The sequence below is a fragment of the Doryrhamphus excisus genome, linkage group LG6 (assembly GCF_037039965.1).
Source record: "Doryrhamphus excisus strain RoL-2023G ecotype Guam linkage group LG6, RoL_Dexc_Guam_v1.1, whole genome shotgun sequence".
Lineage (NCBI taxonomy): Eukaryota > Metazoa > Chordata > Actinopteri > Syngnathiformes > Syngnathidae > Doryrhamphus > Doryrhamphus excisus.
The window spans coordinates 9,155,986-9,179,430 of record NC_136362.1 but is presented as its reverse complement, the minus strand read 5'-3'; the positions used below and the strand labels follow the sequence as shown (position 1 = coordinate 9,179,430).

Here is a 23,445-nt window from a genome sequence, read left to right as displayed (position 1 = left end):
TTACAAACAGGAAGTGGAGCCAAGAGGAAAAAAGGGGTTTTACAAAATAAGACGGGTCACAAGAACTCTGGAACAGACATGATAAACTTAGAACAAACCTAAAACTACCTTTGGATGTTTGATGTTTTTTCGTGTTTCTCTTTCCGACCGCGTTATTTATTAGGACGTACGTACGTACGTATGCGTTAGAGAACCTTCCGGAAAACGGTATCTCAACAGCATGCCATTGTTTGTCACGGTCTACTAAGCACTCACACACCTTTACACCGAGAATAAAGTTTGGTTTGACATCCCAATGATGGCGTCTTGTGCTTTTATTATGGTCACTTGCTTATTTGCTGAGATCATACAAAAATCAGATTACAATTGAATGCATCACATAATCAGTTCACAGTTCCACATGTCCAAAAGGAGTAGGAAGAAGCAAAGCTTATTAAATCCTACCCCTCCATCTGGTACTTTTACAATCAGTAACTGTTACATTTGTTCACTTCCTGCTTTCCTAATATAATTTAAGTTATTTTTATTGTATTTTTTTATTTAATAAAAAAATTGTTTTTCAGGTTTTTTGTAATAATTTTTTTTTAATGGTTTTATTTCATTTGAACATGCATCAGATTACAATTGAATGCATCACATAATCAGTTCACAGTTCCACATGTCCAAAAGGAGTAGGAAGAAGCAAAGCTTATTAAATCCTACCCCTCCATCTGGTACTTTTACAATCAGTAACTGTTACATTTGTTCACTTCCTGCTTTCTTAATGTAGTTTAAGTTTTTATTTATTTATTTTTAAAAACATTTTGTCACGTACCGAAGTATGAGGTAACTGTTACATTTGTTCACTTCCTGCTTTCCATAATAGAATGTAGGATTCCCTATTCATAATTCAAGTACTTGTGTTTTTTAGTGTTTTTAGAGCCCTCCAGACATGAAATAACACCCCTATAGTAACCTTTACACTCCTATTACCCTATATAGTAGCAATATAGTATATATGTATATATAGTAATCTGAAAAAAAGCCAAAACAAAACAAACAAACAAAAGGAGTAGGAAGAAGCAAAGCTTATTAAATCGTACCCCTCCATCTGGTACTTTTACAATCAGTCACTGTTACATTTGTTCACTTCCTGCTTTCCTAGTTATTTTTAATTTAATTTTATTTAATCAATTTTTTTTTAATTTTTTGTAATTTTTTTTAATGATATTATTTGATTTGACCATGCATCAGATGACAATTGAATGCATCACATAATCAGTTCACAGTTCCACATGTCCAAAAGGAGTAGGAAGAAGCAAAGCTTATTAAATCCTACCCCTCCACCTGGTACTTTTACAATCAGTAACTGTTACATTTGTTCACTTCCTGCTTTCCTAATTTAATTTAAGTTATTTTTTTTATTTAATATAAAAATTGTTTTTCATTTTTTGTAATTAAATTTAAAAAAAATTAATGGTTTTATTTCTTTTTCATCTACCCACCAACTATATGTGGTTTCTTAAGTTTTTATTATTTGCCGTTTTATTATTATTATTATTATATTTATTTATTACTGATTGATTGATTTTTTTTATTCTTGATTTGTTTATTTATTTTTCATCTTATTTTGTGCAGAAAAATAAAAAGTATTTGAGAACAGTGGAATGTTTTTTATCACAGCTTTTATTGTAGAAAATCGAAACCAAAGCAAAGTTTATTCATTTTTCTGTTTTTAATAAATGCGTTTTTTGGTTGTTTTTTTTTTTTGGAAAACCAAAAACCTTGCCCAGACCCTAGCTCCAGTAAATTGAGTTTGAGACCCCTGCTTTAAATGCTGTGTCCCAGTAGCATCAAAAACACTGAATACCGGACAGATTGAAGACACCGAGCGAAGACCCGCTGGCTCACAGTCTCGGTTTTAGTTTGACCCCCCCAAAGGTGTCCAAACCAAACCTACCCAAGTACATCTTTTGTGCTTGGAAGCATCCGGTTTTTCAAAGTCTCTTTTGTACAAAAACAGAATTAAAAGTTAGCTGTGGGTTCATGATTTCAAAAGTACACATGAATATATTTTCCCACTGGTGTACTTCTTTTGACCCCGTGGAAATCCAAAGTCAGCATAAATATGTTCTTTATTTAAGTACGTATTACACAAAATCCTATTAGCAGCTGTCTACTTTTGGTCGTGGTTTTGGTCTTTCCTGTCGGGGCTCGTTCCAGAAACTCATAAAATGTGCGAACTAGCAACCTCTATCTCGAGAACCACTGTACCCCCCAAAGTCTTAACTTAAACAGAACCCTCGATAAGAATTAACCCTAAATCTCGAATCCCGGAACCGCAACCCTAAACTACAGATCATAGTAGTCTACTGAAAAATGTATTTGACTCTCAAATCAAGTCCGCAAAACCTATTCAATGTGTAAAACTGCATTTAATCTTACTTTGATTCCCCCCTAAATCCCAAAATGGAATGAACCGGGAAGCACGACCGTGTTCAGTCAGCCGCCCAATCACACGGAACCACCGCGGTTTTGAGGTTACTATGCTGGTACTGTAACTGGTACTCAAGTGGATCCAATGCGAGGACTCTTAAGAGAAAAGAAAAAACCGGTATAGAGACTCGGAGGCTCGGGGAAAAAAAAGCAAGAGAAGAGGGCAGAAATGCTTTGAGGAGTAATGGTTGCCTGGAGACGGTTGTCAAGGAGACGATGAGTCCTCTGGTATCTCAGCTTGTCCTATATATATATATATTAATGTTGATCCAGTCCTTTTGTTGAACTTTTTTTCAATTAGTAGGTGAAGATAGGGGGGGGGCAATGAGGATAGATGAATGAGAAAATGGGGTGGGGGGAAAAAAAATAAATAAATCGGAAGATTGGATTTGGTATCGGAAACAATAGGATAGCATTTCATTTTGTGACACTCCATCACTCTCACATTGTGACAGCAACCCCCCCCCCTCCTCTTGCTGTCTTTGTGTCTGACTCATTCTGGGGGCCGACCCTGTAATTTTTCTAGCGCAAAGGAAAACGAGTCTTCAAAGAAAATCCACCAATTGTTTTCCCGCTGAATGCTTTCTCAAATGATTTCAGGACTTGGAATCAAAGAAAAGACTATTTTCAGTGCGCTTTGTGCATAACTAATGAGAGATTTCCTTTGCTGTGGGTGTGGGTGTGCTGGTGACTTACTCCGGTAAAACACCGCCGCTGTGGTGGAAAAATTGGACATGCACAGAAAAGGCCACACCAGGGGGAAAGGGGGTTTGAATGACTCAATGATGTTAATTCCATTTGATCTGCCATTTGTCTCCTATGTAGGTACGACGACCAAAGCAACAAAGAAGGTAAGAAGAAGCTACAAACTAGTTTGGTTTGTTACATTTTTCAACTAATGGTAATGTTAGTGCAGCCCGCGAAAAAATTATTACATTTGATTAATGTTCATGTTAAAGGTTAAACAACTGTTAATAGTTATCCTCCCTATCTGTGTGGAAGTGGTAAGTTTTTGGCTATTTAAGTTTAAAGGAAATAACTTGAAGGCTACCGTTTAGGTCGCTAGCTCTCTAGTTTGCGAGTTAGCATGTGTCTCAAGACCCTGCAGTTGCGCAATATGTTGTAAATAAAAAAAATGTTTTTCTTTTTTTTTTTTTTTAGTAATTACAATTTTTTAAAAATTTTTTAATGGTTTTATTTGATTTGAACATGCATCAGATTGCAATTGAATGCATCACATAATCAGTTCACAGTTCCACATGTCCGAAAGGAGTAGGAAGAAGCAAAGCTTATTAAATCCTACCCCTCCATCTGGTACTTTTACAATCAGTAACTGTTACATTTGTTCACTTCCTGCCTTTTGAATATAATTTAAGTTATTTTTATTCTATTTTTTTAAATTTAATAAAAAAATTGTTTTTCATTTTTTATAATTAATAAAAAAAATTATGATTTTATTTGATTTGAACATGCATCAGATTACAATTGAATGCATCACATAATCAGTTCACAGTTCCACATGTCCAAAAGGAGTAGGAAGAAGCAAAGCTTATTAAATCCTACCCCTCCATCTGGTACTTTTACAATCAGTAACTGTTACATTTGTTCACTTCCTGCTTTCCTAATGTAGTTTAAGTTTTTATTTTTTTATTTTTTGTCACGTAACAAAGTACGAAGTAACTGTTACATTTGTTCACTTCCTGCTTTCCATAATAGGATGTAGGATTCCCTATTCATAATTCAAGTACTTTTTTATTTCAAATGTTTTTTAAGAGCCCTCCATACATGAAATAACACCCCTATAGTAACCATTACCCTCCTATTACTCTATATAGTAGTAGACATAATCAGAGAGCGCCTCCCATGGTGTTGTGGTTAGCGTTCTGGACCTCGCGTTTGAATCTCCACTAGTAATAAGCATCACCGGTATTCATCAGGAAGAGCAAGGATCAAAAAGATCTGCTGTGGTGACTCCGTAATTAGGAAAAACAAACAAGTAGACATAATCAGAGAAAACAACCCATTTCACACAGAAGTAGGGCCCAGGTGATGATGTCTGCGGTTCAAAAGTTGCATTTTAGGGGATCACCACCGCAAATGCAGCCCATGTTACGTTGATGAGTACGTTTCTGACGTGAGATCATTTAAACCAGCAATAACTGCCTGCTTGTGTATCAATGAACATTACTGACACCTAGTGACCAGTGTACAATACTGCATGTTGTCTTTGAACATATCTACTGAATGCCGTATATTTTTTTTGTTGAAAATGCTTAAGGCAAATAAATATGTAAAATGTACTGAAATATGCATATTTGACAAATTCAACCACAAAACAGCATGATTTATGAATGTATTTGTGAAAAAAAAACAGAGAATAGTCTTAAATCCAGTATCCGAACAATCATAATAAAACATACTAAAATGATTTTCTGCTTTATTTTTTTTACTCCAGAATATCATTAAAAAGCTTGCGCTTCTTCGATTCGCCGGATTGTATTTCCTGCCAGTGGGCTCGTCGGTGAATGAAGTGGGAGAGAGCGAACTTGGCCCACACGTGACGAGCAAACTGGTCGGACCTCAGCTGGCTTTCACTTGGCACTGGGATGGAAAAAGCGAGAGAGGAAGAGAGGGAGGGGGGGGGGGGGGGCATCATTAATAAGCGAAGCCAGAAATTAAATCCACTCTGCCACGTAAATGTTAAATGGTATTACCCAGCTCCTGTGCGATAGTTTGTCTTTGACTGATTGAGGAGCTGCTCCATATGGACTCGAGTACTCGACTTCCCAGCCTGGAGCACGCCATCCGGACATATTGACCCTGGGTGGAAGAAAGTGGAAGGGAAAATGTAAACAATAAAACCCAGAAGACTTAATCAGTTTTTCAAGGATGAACTTAAGGAGAAAAGCAGCAGGCATCACACGTATTTCCTTTTCCTCTAACGGGGTCGGTCGCGCTTGTTTTACGGAATCGATACATCATTAAGTCCATCGTACCTCCAGCCTCTTGAGGATCTTGCCCCTTCCCTTGTCGCTGGACGTGGTGACGAGCGCTTGGAGCACGTGGCTGCCGGACGGGTCGGATGCCAGCGTCAGGAGGTCCTCCGGGGTCAGGGTGCGTAGACTGCTGAGGAGGTGGGAGCGCTCCTGGAACCGGGCTAGCGCCTGCACCAGCCGGGAGCCATGGTAACAGATGGAAGACAGCGGGACCTGGCCGGGACGAGCCGTAGTTGTTATGTTGCTGCGTGTCTGACATTTACTCAGCCTAAAAAAGGCTAAAAAAAAAGGTGTAGACCAGTGGTCTCAAACACGCGGCCCGCGGGCCATATGTGGCCCGCAGGACACTAGTTTGAGGCTCCCGCCTTGATATGAAAGTTTAATGTTAGTGCGGCCCGCAAAAAAATTATTACGTTTGATTAATGTTCATGTTAAAGGTTAAATAACTTAATAGTTATCCTCTCTATCCGTGTGGAAGTGGTAAGTGTGTGGAAGTGGACACTTAATTAAAGGTAGTGGAAAAGGCTACTTATTCCCATTAAAACCGGGGTCTCAAACACGCGGCCCGTGGGCCAAATGTGGCCCGCAGGACACTAGTTTGAGGCCCCCCCCGCCTTGATATGAGAGTTTAATGTTAGTTTGATATGGATGCTGTATGGTATCATGTACCCAGAAAAAATTATTACGTTTGATTAATGTTCATGTTAAAGGTTAAATAACTGTTAATAGTTATCCTCCCTATCCGTGTGGAAGTGGTAAGTTTTTTTTGCAGAACTCTCCAGAGTATCTGTGGCCTGGCTTCTGCCGAGGGCAAAGCCAAGCAGTCTGGCGACACTTAATTAAAGGTAGTGGAAAAGGCTACTTATTCCCATTAAAGCAGGGGTCTCAAACACGCGGGCCAAATGTGGCCCGCAGGACACTAGTTTGAGGCCCCCCGCCTTGATATGAAAGTTTAATGTTAGTTTGATATGGATGCTGTATGGTATCATGTACCCAGAAAAAAATATTACGTTTGATTAATGTTCATGTTAAAGGTTAAATAACTGTTAATAGTTGTCCTCCCTATCCGTGTGGAAGTGGTAAGTTTTTGGCTGTTTAAGTTTAAAGGAAATAACTTGAAGGCTACCGTTTTGGTCGCTAGCTCTCTAGTTTGCGAGTTAGCATGTGTCTCAAGACCCTGCAGTTGCGCAATATGTTGTAAATAAAAAGAGTATAAATGTGACTATAGTCGTGTTTTGTCATGTCTACAGGGCTCTAATAATGCTTTGTTCATTTTAATTTGAAAAAAATAATTTGTCTACCCACCAACTATATGTGGTTTCTTAAGTTTTTATTTTTTGCCGTTTTATTATTATTATATTTATTTATTACTGATTGATTGATTTTCTTTATTCTTGATTTGTTTATTTATTTTTCATCTTATTTTGTGCAGAAAAATAAAAATTAAGATATTTTAGAACAGTGGAATGTTTTATCAGAGCTTTTATTGTAGAAAATTGGAACCAAAGCAAAGTTTTTTTAATTTTTTTTTATAAAATAAAATTTTAATAAATGCGTTTTTTTTTTTTTGGAAAACCTGATGTGGCCCAGTCTCACCCAGACCCTAGCTCCAGTGGCCCCCCAAGTAAATTGAGTTTGAGACCCCTGGTGTAGACTGATACCGGCGCTTACCTCTGTATGTATATTGCCCTCTGCTGTTTCAGAGTGGTAGTACACATCATAGGTGAGAAGGGACATAAACAGAGGGAGGCAGTGGACACGTCGGGACCCGGGTTCTGCACAGTGGAATGCCTGGGAGGAAGTGAAAAATTTTAAATTAAAAAAAAAATTATGCACTTTATCATAAATTGACACTTACATGGAGCAGACACTCCATTAATTCTTCCTGTCTTTCTTTACTTTCAGCACAGCTTTCTGCCAGTTGCACTATGACGCCCATGTGACCTGCCGCCAAGATGGCTTCCGCGCCTTGGAGTAACTCATCGAACAAGCTTGGGAACTTCAAAATGGAAAAAGACAGTCAGCCTTGCTTCGATGTGCAGTGTGACGATTTAAACCCACCAGTTTGTTCCCGGCCATGGCCGCCGTTAGCCTCTGGACGGGGAAGTTACCGATCGGATGGAGGGCAAGGTCGACCAGGTGACCCTTCAGGTGGTTCTTGTAAAGGTCCCGGAGGAGAGACTTGTGCGACAGCTGGATGATGGTTTCAATAAGATGACTGGAGGCCTGGTCCTTGAGGAAAACCAGAAGCGGGCTGGAATGATATTACAATTTTTTTAAAAACAAAAACTCCTACTTTACAGATATCAGAGTCAAGTCCGATCTGCAGACCTGAAACCTGGAGCGGAACGGCAACTGGTCAGGTACTCCATGACTCGCTTAAGGAGCTGTTTGCAGAGTTTGGGTCGTTTCCTGTGACACACGGTCAGCATAGTCTGGAAAACCGCGCTGGCGACAGAGTTTGTGATGCTGACTGGAAAAGACGCAACACAAGAAAAACCCGATAGTCATACTTCGTACGTGTACATACGTAGGATTCCTTACTTATAAATCTAATACTTTTGTAGCGAGAGCAAAGAAAACCTGCTTACCACCTCCCGAATATGTCGTTTTTAACATTACTAGAGCCCTCTAGACATGAAATAACACCCCTATAGTCACCTTTACACTCCTATTACACACTACAGTAGACAAAATCAGAGAAAGACAGACGTGAGGGACAGGAAGTGACAGGTGGATTACCGTGGCAACTGTAGTCCATCTTGTTATTATAATAATAATTATTATTATTATATATATAAAATATATTATAATATTATTATAATAATTATTATTATTGTTATTATTATTATTTAATATATAATAATAATAATAATAATATATAATGCATTACTATATTATTATATTTATAATAATTATTATATTATTATTATATAATACATTATAATATAATAATAATAATAATTATTATTATTATATATTATAATATTATTATAATTATTATTATTATTTAATATATAATAATATTATATAATGCATTATAATATTATAATTGTAATAATAATTATTACATTATTATTATTATATAATACATTATAATTATTATTATATAATAATAATTATTATTATTATTATATATTATAATATTATTATAATTATTATTATAATAATTATTATTAAATATATAATAATAATATTATATAATGCATTATAATATTATTATATTGTAATAATAATTATTATATTATTATTATTATATAATACATTATAATAATAATTATTATTATATTATTATTATATAATACATTATAATATAATAGTAATAATAATAATAATAATAATAATTATTATTGTTAGTATTATTATTATTATTATTATTATTATTATTATTGTTCCTGTTGAGACGTTCAAGCCTGCAAAGAGTCTGTTTTTTGCAGTCTTGTATGTCTTCAGCAAAGATTAGAGTAACATTACTGACACCTAGCAACCAGTGTCAAATATTGCATAGCATCGTAATGTCTTTGAATGCATCTTCTGAATGCCTTATTTTGTTGAAATGCTTAATTTTGGTTAAAAAAAATAATCATCATAATGCACAATTTAGTGAAAAATGTATATTTTTTGACTGATCACAGGTCGTATTCAACCATGAATTCAAGCATTCATATAATTTTGAAAAAAAACGTGAAGCCGCCAAATTCGATCCGCAATGTGGAGCGGGACGGCTGTGCTAGCTTGTACCCGTCGTCACAAAAACTAGCTCATTCCTTGTTTCCTTATATCATGTAGTGGCCTCTACTTATATACGGTACTGTGCTCAGTCCGACATGCCATGCCTGAGATCAAACGAAAAAAAAAAAAGGCTCTCCTCTCATTCCGTGTGGAAGTGGTAATTATTTGTCCTTCTTCCTTGCACCGTTTGACACACTGTTGTAAACAAAGAGTAATACGAGTGTAATGACGATTGGGGTGTTATTTCATGCTAAAAGTCGTATTTAGAAAGTTTTCTGTGCTTTAACTATGAAAATATTCAGTTTGTTGATATTGATCCTACTTCGCGGGAATTCACTCACGGCGGTGAGGTCTTGAACCAATTAACCGCGATAAACAAGGAACAACTCTTATCAGGTGACTCACGGTTCACGTTGTCCAGCAGGCTCTCGGTGAGGCTTTTCAGCTCGTACCAAAACGATGTTGGAATCTCGAAGTCTGTCAGCTGAGGAGAAGCGTTGCGGTCTTTTGTACCTGGAAGAGGAAGAAACACGGGAATAAGGCATAACATTATACCAATGAAAGATAATACAATCCAGTATTTACCGCCATTTCCGGTCTATAAGATGCTACTTTTTTGCTAATGCTTTCAACTCTGCGGCTTATAGAGTGATGGGGCTTATATACGTGGTCTTGCAACATTTCGTGTGCTTCTGAGCAGTGCCTTCATCGCGGAGAACGTGTGGAGACGTGTCGGTAGGTTCATGTAGTAATACTGTAATACCAAATGTGACCAGTAGATGTAGTTCTATCCTATGTAATGTTGAGCCAATGTTTTGCTTCTGATGTTCTGGCATCACAACATGGCGACAACAATGCACTTTCCGTGTTCCTTGGTGCTGGAGCCTATCCCAGCTATCTTCAGGCGAGAGGCGGGGTACACCCTGGACTGGTGGCCAGCCAATCACAGGGCACATATAGACAAACAACCATTCACACTCACATTCATACCTATGGACAATTTGGAGTCGCTAATTAACCTAGCATGTTTTTGGAATGTGGGAGGAAACCGGAGTACCCGGAGAAAACCCACACATGCACGGGGAGAACATGCACACTGCACACTCCACAAAGAGATGGCCTCGGATTGAAATCGGGTCCCCTAGCTGTGAGATCTGCACGCTAACCACTCGACCGCCGTGCAGCCGAGTAGAAACCATAGTAGAATTAATTTATAAGAATAAAATAATAAGAAAAAAGTAATATTCATTCGTTCATTCACTACCGCTTTTCCTCACAAGGGTCGCGGGGGTGCTGGAGCCTATCCCAGCTGTCTTTGGACACCCTGGACTGGTGGCCAGCCAATCACAGGGCACATATAGACAAACAACCATTCACACTCACATTCATACCTATGGACAATTTGGAGTCGCTAATTAACCTAGCATGTTTTTGGAATGTGGGAGGAAAACCGGAGTACCCGGGGAAAACCCACACATGCATGGGGAGAACATGCACACTCCACACAGAGATGACCGAGGGTGGAATTGAACCCGGGTCTCCTAGCTGTGAGGTCTAGGTGCCAAATGTGTAAATATACCAGTGTATAGTTACAGTTATGATGATGTCACTACCAACAGCACTAAATTCATCACATAGCAACTTAACACCCACACAAAGATGGCCTCGGATTGAAATCTGATCTCCTAGCTGTGAGGTCTGCGTGCTAACCACTCGACCGCAGTGCAGCCGTGCGCATTTTTTTAATCCAGAAATTACATTACGTGAATGTGTGTGCGTGTACCTGAACGGGATTCATTGCGAGGAGGTCCGACACAGCCAGCTAGCACGTGTAAAAGCGTGCGGACCACGTGGGAGCCGTGAACATGCCTGATGAACTCCGCGCTGTTGTCTCTTACCACTCGACTTAAAGACAACACCTGGACTTCCAGAACGCCATCGCTATCATCCTCCTCCTCTTCATCGGCAGTGGCAGATGACTCTAATACAATAACGGGGGAAATAATCGCACAGGAAAAGGTTAATTAATCAGAGATCTGCTTTGAATAACGGTATTATTGTATTTCTTCAGGTAGATCCGCTGCGATCCAATGAAACCTCAACATACCCGTCAACCTGGACACCTGCCTGACCGCGCTCTCCACGACATGGCCGCCACATCGGTCACAAGAAACGGCCTTGAACTCCGTCCCGGATTCGCCGCCCAGCTCAGACAGCAGCTCTGCCACCTGGTCGGGACTGGACAGCGGTAGGAGGCGCTGCAGCGTGACACTTCCTGTGCAATCCGTTGCCACCAGGGTTGCTTTTCCTTTCACTTCAGCGAGGACGTTTTCCACAAACATCACTGTAAATAAAAAAAAAAAGACCATAAAATGGCTGTCAATAAAAAGGCAAGTTTTTAAAATGTAGTTATTCCCCAAATTCGTACCTCTCTCCTCATCGTCTTCAAATTCTTCACTCAGTCGCTCCCCGACTCGCCGAAAGTACCCAACGCTCATTGCATCCAGTTTCTTTTTTCCACTTTCTCCCTGAGACTTTGACCCTTCTTCTGCCATTTTCCTCCTTTTCTCCCCTCCATGACCAGCATTCACGGAGTCCGGTCTCTTCTTGTTACTTCCTTTCCGAGACTTCTTCGGTTCTGCCTTTTCCAGCATCCTTTACATTGAAAATGTAAAACACAGTTAAGATTCCAGATAGCGGAAATCAGCTGGAAATGTATCATTTTATTTCCATCTTCAGCATTTCTGCATCCGTTACTGCACAATTGGAGAGGTCTAAAGTGATACTGTAACTACAGGAACAGGTTTTCAATTCCGTAATGGTTATACGGATTTTGAAAAATAAAATGCTAACATCCGGTCCTAGCTAGTGTTGCTTAAAACACATTTCTTTGAGTACTACTACTCACTACTCACTACTACTACTATTGATTCGCCAAGTGATTGTCCTACAAGTAAAGAGTCATATTAGAAACTCAACTAATGTTATGCTCTTAATTTGAAGTTTCAACGCAAACATCCGCTCTGTACAGGGACGTCGCGTGGGTATAATGCTATTCATTTAAACAATAATATAACTTCATAAAACGGAGATTCCACATGACTTCACCGTAGTTTAAGATTTGTAAATGCCTTTTCAGTGTATACTAACTATCAACTTCCTTTTGCTGAAGTAAATGTGAAAATAAATAATTTGATTATGATTTGAAGGCGGGTTGGTTAAAGACTTGTTAATATGGCACGTGAAGGTGTACGACATTGCGACGTTCCGGTAAAGAGAGTCGAATATGACACAATATAACTTTAATTCCTAAATTCGCGGTAAGAAATTTAAATTCGACAGTAACATTAATAGGACGGAAAGCATTTACTCACGTGTAGAATATGAGTCTTACTCCGCACAAAGTCGAGCAAATTTCCGGGGAAGGCGGACGCTTTTCTTCTTCTACGAATCAACGGTAAATCACCAACTACCGCCATCATGTGGTCAGTTTAGGAATTGTCTATAGTACATCAATGACAGCAGGCTACTTCTGAGGGCTAATTCTTAATGGCCGTGGAAATACAGTGAAATGAAACCGTAACATTAAACATATTTGCAAATAATAAATAACAATTATAACAAAAATAACAAAAACAAAAAAAGAACAATTGGAAAATATTACACCAACCTTGCAAGGACTCAAACCTAAAACCCTTTGATCCGTCGTGTACCACTACTAACCCTACAAAGTCAGCCATCTTGTCCCAAACATCGTGTGAAGCTGAAACAAAAAAATTATCAGCCTCTGACTTTTATCACTTGCCGTGACCCGGATTCGAACCGGGGTTGCTGCGGCCACAACGCAGAGTACTAACCACTATACGATCACGGCTGTAATTCAACAGGAGGTGTTCACTTGTCTGCCCCTCAGGTCTATGACGTGTTTCATATTTACGCTACCCAAATTTTAATTGATTAATAATCTAAAAGATAAATCATAAAAGGTTATAACAATTATTTCAGATTTAGATTCAGATTGATGATGCGTCCAACTTATTTTTTTTCAAAGTATTCTTGGTATCGGATCAATACCAAATCTAGCGGTATCGCCCACCACTAGCTCAGGCTACGGGATCACTGCAGGGCCAAAAGGGAATGGCCACCGCGACTTAAACAAGCTAGCGATCTAGCTAGCAAGTTAGCCTTTCCAATGTGTCAAAAACTTAAGAAAGTGTTTCAAACGGAGAGGGGGAAGGAAAGCAAAGAGGACAGATATAACCACTTGATGAGAGGAGATACTTTTTCCCACATGTCGGCCTTTCCTGTTGGTTCAACAGCGGGTCTCCATGCAGTGTAAAAGGGAAGCACATTGTTATTTTCTGTGGATCTGCTGCCGCCTGTGGGCTGTTTGTTGCACTGCACATTCCTTATGTTGTTACTTGTTTTAGGAAGTAACTTTCTGTTTTTACTAATACTACACAACAATTCCAACAATGAAACAGCCATCTTTTATGGATTTGTTATTATTTGAACAACTTCAATACCGTGATATAGTGAGGGATTATTGTATAGTGGTGCCTTGGTTAATGACATCTATTCCAGAAAGAAAATGATCATTAATATATCATTATCCATAATAATTCCAATGAATCCACCCATAAATGTTAACAAGAAATAATGACAATGAATATTCTATATCACTTTAACCTAGTTTTGTTGGAAGTAAAAGAGATGTCATGAAATTAGAATTTAACCAGAAATTAGCCGCTTATACAAAGCAAATTATGGTAATAGTTTAATTTCATTTGAACATGCATCAGATTACAATTGAATGCATCACATAATCAGTTCAAAAAGGAGTAGCAAAGCTTATTAAAGCCTATCCCCTCGGTAACTTTTACATTTGTTCACTTCCTGCCTTTCTAACTTGATTTTTTTAAATTATTTTGTATTTTGATTTTTGTTGTATTTTTATTTTATTTATTTTATTTTTTAATTTTTTTTTGTTACATACACAGTTCCACATGTCCAAAAGGAGTAGCAAAGCTTATTAAAGCCTACCCCCTCAGTAACTGTTACATGTGTTCACTTCCTGCCTTTCTAATATAATTTTTGAAAATTATTTTGTATTTTTAATTTTTTTTTGCATTTTGATTTTTTGTATTTTGATTTTTTTTGTATTTTGATTTAATTTTATTTTTTGTTACATACACAGTTCCACATGTCCAAAAGGAGTAGCAAATTTTATTAAAGCCTACCCCCTCAGTAACTGTTACATTTGTTCACTTCCTGCCTTTCTAATATAATTTTTGAAAATTATTTTGTAGTTTTAATTTTTTTTGTATTTTGATTTTTTTGTATTTTGATCTATTTTTTTGTATTTTGATTTTTTTTTATAATTTTTTTTTGTTACATACACAGTTCCACATGTCCAAAAGGAGTAGCAAATTTTATTAAAGCCTACCCCCTCAGTAACTGTTACATTTGTTCACTTCCTGCCTTTCTAATATCATTTTTGAAAATTATTTTGTATTTTTAATTTTTTTTGTATTTTGATTTTTTTGTATTTTGATTTTTTTAATTAATTTTTTTTGTTACATACACAGTTCCACATGTCCAAAAGGAGTAGCAAAACTTATTAAAGCCTACCCCCTCAGTAACTGTTACATTTGTTCACTTCCTGCCTTTCTAATATCATTTTTGAAAATTATTTTGTATTTTTAATTTTTTTTGTATTTTGTATTTAGATTTTTTTTATTTTTATTTTTTATTTTTATTATTATCTTTTTTTGTATTTTTATTTTTTTATTACATACTGAAGTACAAGGTGATATGACCATACAATGACATAATGGGTACCATAGTAATTACGGTATTAAAGGTGGCACCAAAAACAACAACACACACAAAAACTAACCCCAGGACATTCAATGTTTTATTGAGCTTGTTTATTTGATGCTGAATATTCACATCACTGGTTGACAAATAATCACAAAGAACATGGCTTCCATACCAAATACTGAGAATGGACGGCATGGTGACAACCAGCAGGTACTTTGTGGTCTTCTGCATGCTTTCATACTCCGGTGCAGGAACGCTGCAGGCCCGCTTTACAGGACTGAAAGGTAGAGTTTCTTCACATTGCAGCTTGGTTCAAACAATACCAGGTAAACCACTATTAGCATCTGTAACTGGAATACTGCGTTTTATATGATAGACGAGTATTGGTACTCTACATTGCAGTGCTGTAATGCTGACATCTACCAACACTTTCCAGATAAGAATACACTTTAAACCATCTCTGTTTAGTGTGGTCTTCCTTGGTGTTGGCAGGTATGGCAGCATTTTTCTACACAATGGATTGCCAAAAGTATTGGGACACCCCATCCACTGGCTTCCATGTTAACGTTGATATGAAACCAGGCAGGAAATGAACTCTTCACGCTTCAGATTTGATGTGTAGGAACTCGACCGACACTAACCGCAACCCGAAAGACGATATTTTGGGATGACAGCGAAACAATGTCTGACCTCACCGATGAAAAACGGTCATACAGTAATCCCTCGTTTATTTTTTTTTTTATTGGTGGCATCAAGCAGAGTGACGTACTTGCTCACGGTGCAACAAAACAAAACCACCTCAAAGAGCAACAAACATGGAAAAATGTTGGGAGAAAGTGTACTCCAAGCTACCTAGCATGCCTTGCGACAGTAATACTTGGACAAATAACTAAATAAATTAAAAAAAAAACCCAAAAATGTACCATTTCCACACAGAATGGGAGGAGAACTTATTTTTTTCTAGTGACCTGGGGACTCTCTATATATAAAATATGTAAAAAATAAAAATAAAAATAAAAATAAAAATAAAAATAAAAATAAAAATAAAAATAAAAATAAAAATAAAAATAAAAATAAAAATAAAAATAAAAATAAAAATAAAAATAAAAATAAAAATAAAAATAAAAATAAAAATAAAAATAAAAATAAAAATAAAAATAAAAATAAAAATAAAAATAAAAATAAAAATAAAAATAAAAATAAAAATAAAAATAAAAATAAAAATAAAAATAAAAATAAAAATAAAAATAAAAATAAAAATAAAAATAAAAATAAAAATAAAAATAAAAATAAAAATAAAAATATGCGTACACCAGAAACCTAAAAATGCAAAAATATTCAGACCTACTAAAAGCGGCATACGGTTTTATACATTGAACTTTGAAGACGACCATCAAAATATTAGCTACATTAGAATGACTTCAGGAGCACCTAATGTTGTGTGTTAGTTCAAAGCACACAAAAAAAACCTTGACACTATCCACACACACACAAAAAAAAAGTAATACATGGATATATGACATGTTTTTGTATGCCCGCATGCGTGTTGACATGTTGTTTACATGGCTTTTTTTGGACAAGCTACATATTGCATCTGACTATTTTGGCGACTCATTCTAAACTAGTTATTTTTGACTGATTCTGATCTAAAGATGAAGGCAATTTAGCGCATATTTTTATTAAATGTACACAAAGTAGTACATAGTCTTGGAGTAATCGCCAAAAGGAAAAACAGAAAAAGGCCGAAATAAACAAACAAAATTGCTACATAAAATCTATGATAAACGATTTGACTAACAATCATAATCCGTATTTGATAGAGTGAGTCTACGAGGGATTACTGTATTCCCAGAAAAGTGCCAAGGGTGATGAAAGTTGGTGGTAGACGTGCCGATACTTGGGGCAATATCACGTAGATGTGATCTAAGATAAGAGCGTTCATTTTAAAGACATGCTTCAAGACAATAGCTGGTCGTCCTCAGTCTGTTATGATGTTATGATGCCATTCTTTTATATTTTAATAAGGAAGATCAGGCTGGCCAGTGTGTGTCCTCTACCAACAATATGTATTTTATTTCAACTGTTATTGCTGTGATTGCAGGGTACTTTAATTAAAAAAATTGTACTAGGGGTGTCACAAGACGACATAATTTCTACTATGTTACCTTGCATTGCTTCTCATGAGGCTACACTATGTGTGTATGTTGGTAAGAAACCGAGACAAAGAGACTACGACAGAGAAGAGGGATCACTCTATTCATGTTTCAAGGTGATGAACATACAGAGTGAAGCCTCTTCCTGCTGGTTTGGAGCCAAGAGACGAGGGAAACAGACGCATACACATGGCAATTATTTTCATTCAATAGGTCATTATTTTAAGTTTGCTATCGTCCAGGTCTAGGATCCGCAAGTAATCATCACGAGTTTTAATCTTGTGAAATCTTGTGACACCCCTAGAGTATTGGAATAAATACAACCCCGACTTTAACACCTAGCCCCAACCCTAAACCCAACCATAACCTCAACCCTAACCTTAACACCTAGCCCTAACCCCAACCCTATTACCTAGCCCTAACATCAACCCTATTACCTAGCCCTAACCCCAACCCTATTACCTAGCCCTAACCTCTAGCCCTAACCTCTAGCCCTAACCCCAACCCTATTACCTAGCCCTAACCTTTAGCCCTAACCTCTAGCCATATCCCCAACCCTATTACCTAGCCCTAACCTTTAGCCCTAACCCCAACCCTATTACCTAGCCCTAACCTTTAGCCCCAACCCCAACCCTATTACCTAGCCCTAACCTCTAGCCCTAACCCCAACCCTATTACCTAGCCCTAACCTCTAGCCCTAACCCCAACCCTATTACCTAGCCCTAACCTCTAGCCCTAACCCCAACCCTATTACCTAGCCCTAACCCCAATCCTCTTACCTAGTCGTAACCTAGCCCTAACCCCAACCCTATTACCTAGCCCTAACCTCTAGCCCTAACCCCAACCTTATTACCTAGCCCTAACCTCTAGCTTTAACCCCAACCCTATTATCTAGCCCTAACCTTTGGCCCTAACCCCAACCCTATTACCTAGCCCTAACCCCAACCCTATTACCTAGCCCTAACCCCAACCCTATTACCTCGCCCTAACCTTTAGCCCTAACCCAAACCCTATTACCTCGCCCTAACCTTTAGCCCTAACCCAAACCCTATTACCTAGCCCTAACCTTTAGCCCTAACCCCAACCCTATTACCTAGCCCTAACCCCAACCTTATTACCTAGCCCTAACCTCTAGCTTTAACCCCAACCCTATTACCTAGCCCTAACCTTTGGCCCTAACCCCAACCCTATTACCTAGCCCTAACCCCAACCCTATTACCTCGCCCTAACCTTTAGCCCTAACCCAAACCCTATCACCTAGCCCTAACTTCTAGCCCTAACCCCAACCCTATTACCAAGCCTTAACCTCTAGCCCTAACTTCTAGCCCTAACCACAACCCTATTACCAAGCCTTAACCCCAACCTTATTACCTAGCCCTAACCTCTAGCCCTAACCCCAACCCTAATACCAACCTTAACACCGACCCTAACCCTAACACAAACCCTAACCCCAACCGTAACCCAACCCTAACCCCAACCCTAACACCTAGCCCTAACCCCAACCTTACCACCAACCTTAACCCAACCCCAACCCTAACCTAAGGACGACACACTTTGCTGCCCCCCCATGTCATCCATCTCCCAGAATGCAACAGGAACAGACCTCATACATGAATTCTTACGCTTCCATCTTTAATACGTAGATTTGCCAACATTCTTATGACTTCAAAAGTCTGATTTTACGTCAGAAAAGAAAGAAATAAAAGTAGACTTTGTTGCAGTGTGGATGTACTAGCAAGAACACCACTAGAAGGTGGAACTGGTTTGTGATCCCTGCTGAGACGCAAGATATTTTTTGTGTTTTTCTATCATTTAGGAGTGATAAAAAGGCTGTGGAGTTTATATACAAGGAATGGTGAAATTCTCAAGGGAAAGGTAGAATTCCAGTGCTGTAATTGGACACAGATACAGATGGACATCAGAGGGACTCAAATGGATTACGTTTTGGTCCAAGTTGCACGGCTTGCAACCCGGAACTTGACCCTCCTCTCACCGAGTATTTATTGATTCCAAAAGTGCAAACACAGCAATCAAGCAAAGCACACACACGGTCAAAATTGTTGGTACCCTTACGGCGAAGACGGAAAAAGCCCACAAGAATCACTGATCATACCGAAAAATTTACTAAAATTTCATATCAGTTATGATATCAGGCCGATAAATCCGATATCATTAAAAATAGATTGCTAACTAATAATTTCAGATTAGAGCCCTCTAGACATAAAATAACACCCCTATAGTTACCTCACAAGGGTCGCGTGGGTGCTGGAGCCTATCCCAGCTGTCTTCGGGCGAGAGGCAGGGTACACCCTGGACTGGTGGCCAGCCAATCACAGGGCACATATAGACAAACAACCATTCACACTCACATTCATACCTATGGACAATTTGGAGTCGCTAATTAACCTAGCATGTTTTTGGAATGTGGGAGGAAACCAGAGTACTCGGATAAAACATGCAAACTCCACACAAACATGCCCGATGGTGGAATCGAACTCGGGGTCTCATATCTGTGAGGCCCGTGTGCTAACCACTCAACCACCGTGCAGCCCCATACGCACATTATTAATGATAACTAACGTTAGTACCCGGAGAAAACCCACGCATGCACGGGACGATAGAATTGAACTCGGGGTTTCCTAGCTGTGAGGCCTCCATGCTAACCACTCGAACACCATTTAGCCTAGTCTAGTCAGTCCAGACCTTAATCCCATAGAAAACCCTTGCGACCAATCACAGGGCACATATAGACAAACAACCATTCACACTCACATTCATACCTATGGACAATTTGGAGTCGCTAATTAACCTAGCATGTTTTTTTTTTGGAATGTGGGAGGAAACCAGAGTACCCGGAGGAGAACATGCAACCTCACCCGAGGGTGGAATCGAACCCTGGTCTCCTAGCTGTGAAGCCTGCACGCTAACCACTCAACCACCATGCATCTTCAATACAATTTAAACTAGGGATGAGATGTAGATAATCTTTGATATCGGTTTGTATCTCTAAAAAAAAAACAACCAAAAAACGAATGAAACTGTCCCGGACCAAAATGATGGTACCCATAATCCAATATTTGGACGCAATTACTACAATCATGTACTTCCTGTCCTTGACCTGTCGACGGGTATGTTGGTCCAGTCCAGTCCTCTGGAGTAAACTACCCAGTTATGGGCATCATCTCCAGACATAACGTTACTCTCCACGGATCGGTTAGAGAACCCATGACCTGAACCTGAGAACAAACCTCCTGACACTGGGGAGTCTTGACTTTAGGTTTAGCCTTATGCCTAATTCCAGGATGGTTTTCGATTTGTTTCCATTTGACCATTGTGGGTTTTTCTTAGTTTCACGGAAGGGTACCAACAGTTGTATCCATGTCTGTATATTCTTTGTAAAATGATTCCTTAACCCACCAGGAAAAACCTGGATTCTTGCTTCTGGTTCAGCACACATTATGTCAGGTTTGGTTGGGGTAAAGTGCTTTAATGTTGCATTCATTATAAGGAACTATCTCACTATTTCAGCTACTGTATTTCATAATCTAAATTATGTATTAGTTTATGTACTGTACTATACACGGTGGAACCTTGGTTAGTGTAATTATCACCCAAAATTTATCACAAAACGTCGTTGTTATCAGCTAGCTAACAAAATGGAAATCAAACCGGAAGTCAGTTCCATCGCCCGTCTATGATGTAATCAGCGGTTGATTCCCCATTTAGTATACTTCTTCGGGTCGCAGCATAAAACAAGAAACCCGGACTTGAGTCTTCCCGGCCGGATCAGCCTGCTACTGGTTGGACTTGCCCGGAACGCCTTCCCTGGGAGATATCCTGAACAGATACCGAAATACAAGACCGCTTGTACCCGCCATCTTGTCCTTTCGGTCACTACCGTGATTGACTCTAGATTGAGAGCTTTGCCTTTCGGACCGATGCAGAGTCCGCATCTTGGGATCCCCTCTTGGGATCCCCAACCTGGAGCTGGCACTCCAATTTTTTTCCAAGCAAAAAGCATGAACTTGGACTTGGGAGTCCTGATTCTGAGCCTGGCCTTCTCAAAACAGAACCCAGACCCATGAACTTGGACTTGGAAGTCCTGATTCTGAGCCTGTCCTTCTCAAAACGGAACCGAGACCAATGAACTTGGACTCGGAAGTCCTGATTCTGTGCCTGGCCTTCTCAAAACGGAACCGAGACCCATGAACTTGGACTCGGAAGTCCTGATTCTGAGCCTGGCCTTCTCAAAACGGAACCGAGACCCATGAACTTGGACTCGGAAGTCCTGATTCTGTGGCTGGCCTTCTCAAAACGGAACCGAGACCCATGAACTTGGACTCGGAAGTCCTGATTCAGAGCCTGGCCTTCTCAAAACGGAACCGAGACCCATGAACTTGGACTCGGAAGTCCTGATTCTGAGCCTGGCCTTCTCAAAACGGAACCGAGACCCATGAACTTGGACTCGGAAGTCCTGATTCTGAGCCTGGCCTTCTCAAAACGGAACCGAGACCCATGAACTTGGACTCGGAAGTCCTGATTCTGAGCCTGGCCTTCTCAAAACAGAACCGAGACCCATGAACTTGGACTCGGAAGTCCTGATTCTGTGCCTGGCCTTCTCAAAACGGAACCGAGACCCATGAACTTGGACTCGGAAGTCCTGATTCTGTGCCTGGCCTTCTCAAAACGGAACCGAGACCCATGAATTTGGACTCGGAAGTCCTGATTCTGAGCCTGGCCTTCTCAAAACGGAACCGAGACCCATGAACTTGGACTCGGAAGTCCTGATTCTGTGCCTGGCCTTCTCAAAACGGAACCGAGACCCATGAACTTGGACTCGGAAGTCCTGATTCTGTGCCTGGCCTTCTCAAAACGGAACCGAGATCCATGAACTTGGAAGTCCTGATTCTGTGCCTGGCCTTCTCAAAACGGAACCGAGATCCATGAACTTGGAAGTCCTGATTCTGTGCCTGGCCTTCTCAAAACGGAACCGAGACCCATGAACTTGGACTTGGAAGTCCTGATTCTGAGCCTGGCCTTCTCAAAACAGAACCGAGACCCAATCCTGCAGCCTTTGCTGTGCCTTTAAATGGCGGAGACCAAACCTTAATCTAAACTGCGGTTGGTTCTGTGGTTGTTAAATATGAAAACAACCGAACATACTGTATGCTGAAGGGGAGGAATTGATACAAATGTGATATTTTTGAGGGTACAGTACAATATAGAATATTAACGACATGGTGCTTTTAGCATTCATGGTGCTATTGGACTATCTTAACGAGATAAAACTACTGAGACTGGCTTCCAAAAAGCACAGATGTACGGTACACAGCCAATACACAGTAAAGCAACGTTTATATCACTTTAGTGCCTCGAGAACGGAACGGAACCGCATTTCAAAGTGCACAAAACCGCCGGTATTGGTATTGCCAAGGTTGCCAACTGTACACAACGAGTATGATTGGGATAGTATTCCATGTGCCGGACACACAAATACAATAACATGACTTAAGCTGTAAAGGTTTTTCCCGAGCCAGACTATCAGTGCTCCAGAGGCTAAAGCAGCGCTCTCTACGGGATGGATGCAGCGGCAACACTTCACACATCTGACAACTACGGCTACAAAGACCTCACAAAAACCTTTACCGTGCAGACGTAATACATGACGCTAAGGAAGGGATGAACGAAAAAGGCATTTCCCAGAAGTGGATGGTGGGATGAACCTGGATAACACATTCAAATATTCGCCGTTAACCGCCGACCGGTACATCACAGTGTTATTCTAAACCTAAAATGTCGGAATTTCATTCATTAGAGTTAATCCATCGTGGAATAAAACATGTTAAAGGGTCCCTGATGTCATTCATCAACTTTGGTCCTACATTGTTGAAAGCCAACGGTAAATTTTTTCCTGGAATATCGGTGGAATAGCATTTTTCTTCATAGCAGTCATCAGTGAAAGCATCACTGCAAAGGACAGAACTGGAGGTGGAATAACTTTTCACTGGGTTACTATGAACATCCAGCAGCAACACAACATTTTGGCATGACTGAGCTGGCCCGCCATAGCACGGCAATGTAAATATTCTTGGGAGTGTGTTCCTTCATAGCAGTCATCAGTGAAATCATCACTGCAAAGAACAGAACTGGAAGTGGAATAACTTTTCACTGGGTTACTATGAACATCCAGCAGCAACACAACATTTTGGCATGACTGAGCTGGCTCGCCATGGCACGGCCATGTAAATGTTGGTTGGAGGACCCAT

At 39.3% G+C, this 23,445-nt stretch overlaps 1 protein-coding gene and 1 non-coding gene across 2 annotated transcripts; both read right to left on the bottom strand.

Annotated features, from left to right (window-relative positions):
- Nucleotides 1–4,814: 4,814 nt before the first annotated feature.
- nop9 (NOP9 nucleolar protein) lies at nucleotides 4,815–12,654 on the bottom strand. The gene is made up of 12 exons (XM_058068534.2): nucleotides 12,578–12,654; nucleotides 11,632–11,858; nucleotides 11,311–11,547; nucleotides 10,987–11,184; nucleotides 9,609–9,716; nucleotides 7,803–7,944; nucleotides 7,533–7,725; nucleotides 7,330–7,470; nucleotides 7,143–7,262; nucleotides 5,472–5,684; nucleotides 5,190–5,295; nucleotides 4,815–5,076 (listed from the first exon to the last, which is right to left on the bottom strand). The coding sequence occupies exons 2-12, from the start codon at nucleotides 11,855–11,857 to the stop codon at nucleotides 4,922–4,924; spliced, it is 1,839 nt and encodes a 612-aa protein (XP_057924517.2). The 5' UTR covers nucleotide 11,858; nucleotides 12,578–12,654; the 3' UTR covers nucleotides 4,815–4,921.
- Nucleotides 12,655–13,005: 351 nt separating this feature from the next.
- trnah-gug (transfer RNA histidin (anticodon GUG)) lies at nucleotides 13,006–13,077 on the bottom strand. Its single transcript has one exon. It is a non-coding gene; the product is annotated as a tRNA-His (tRNA).
- Between the last annotated feature and the right edge of the window lie 10,368 nt (nucleotides 13,078–23,445).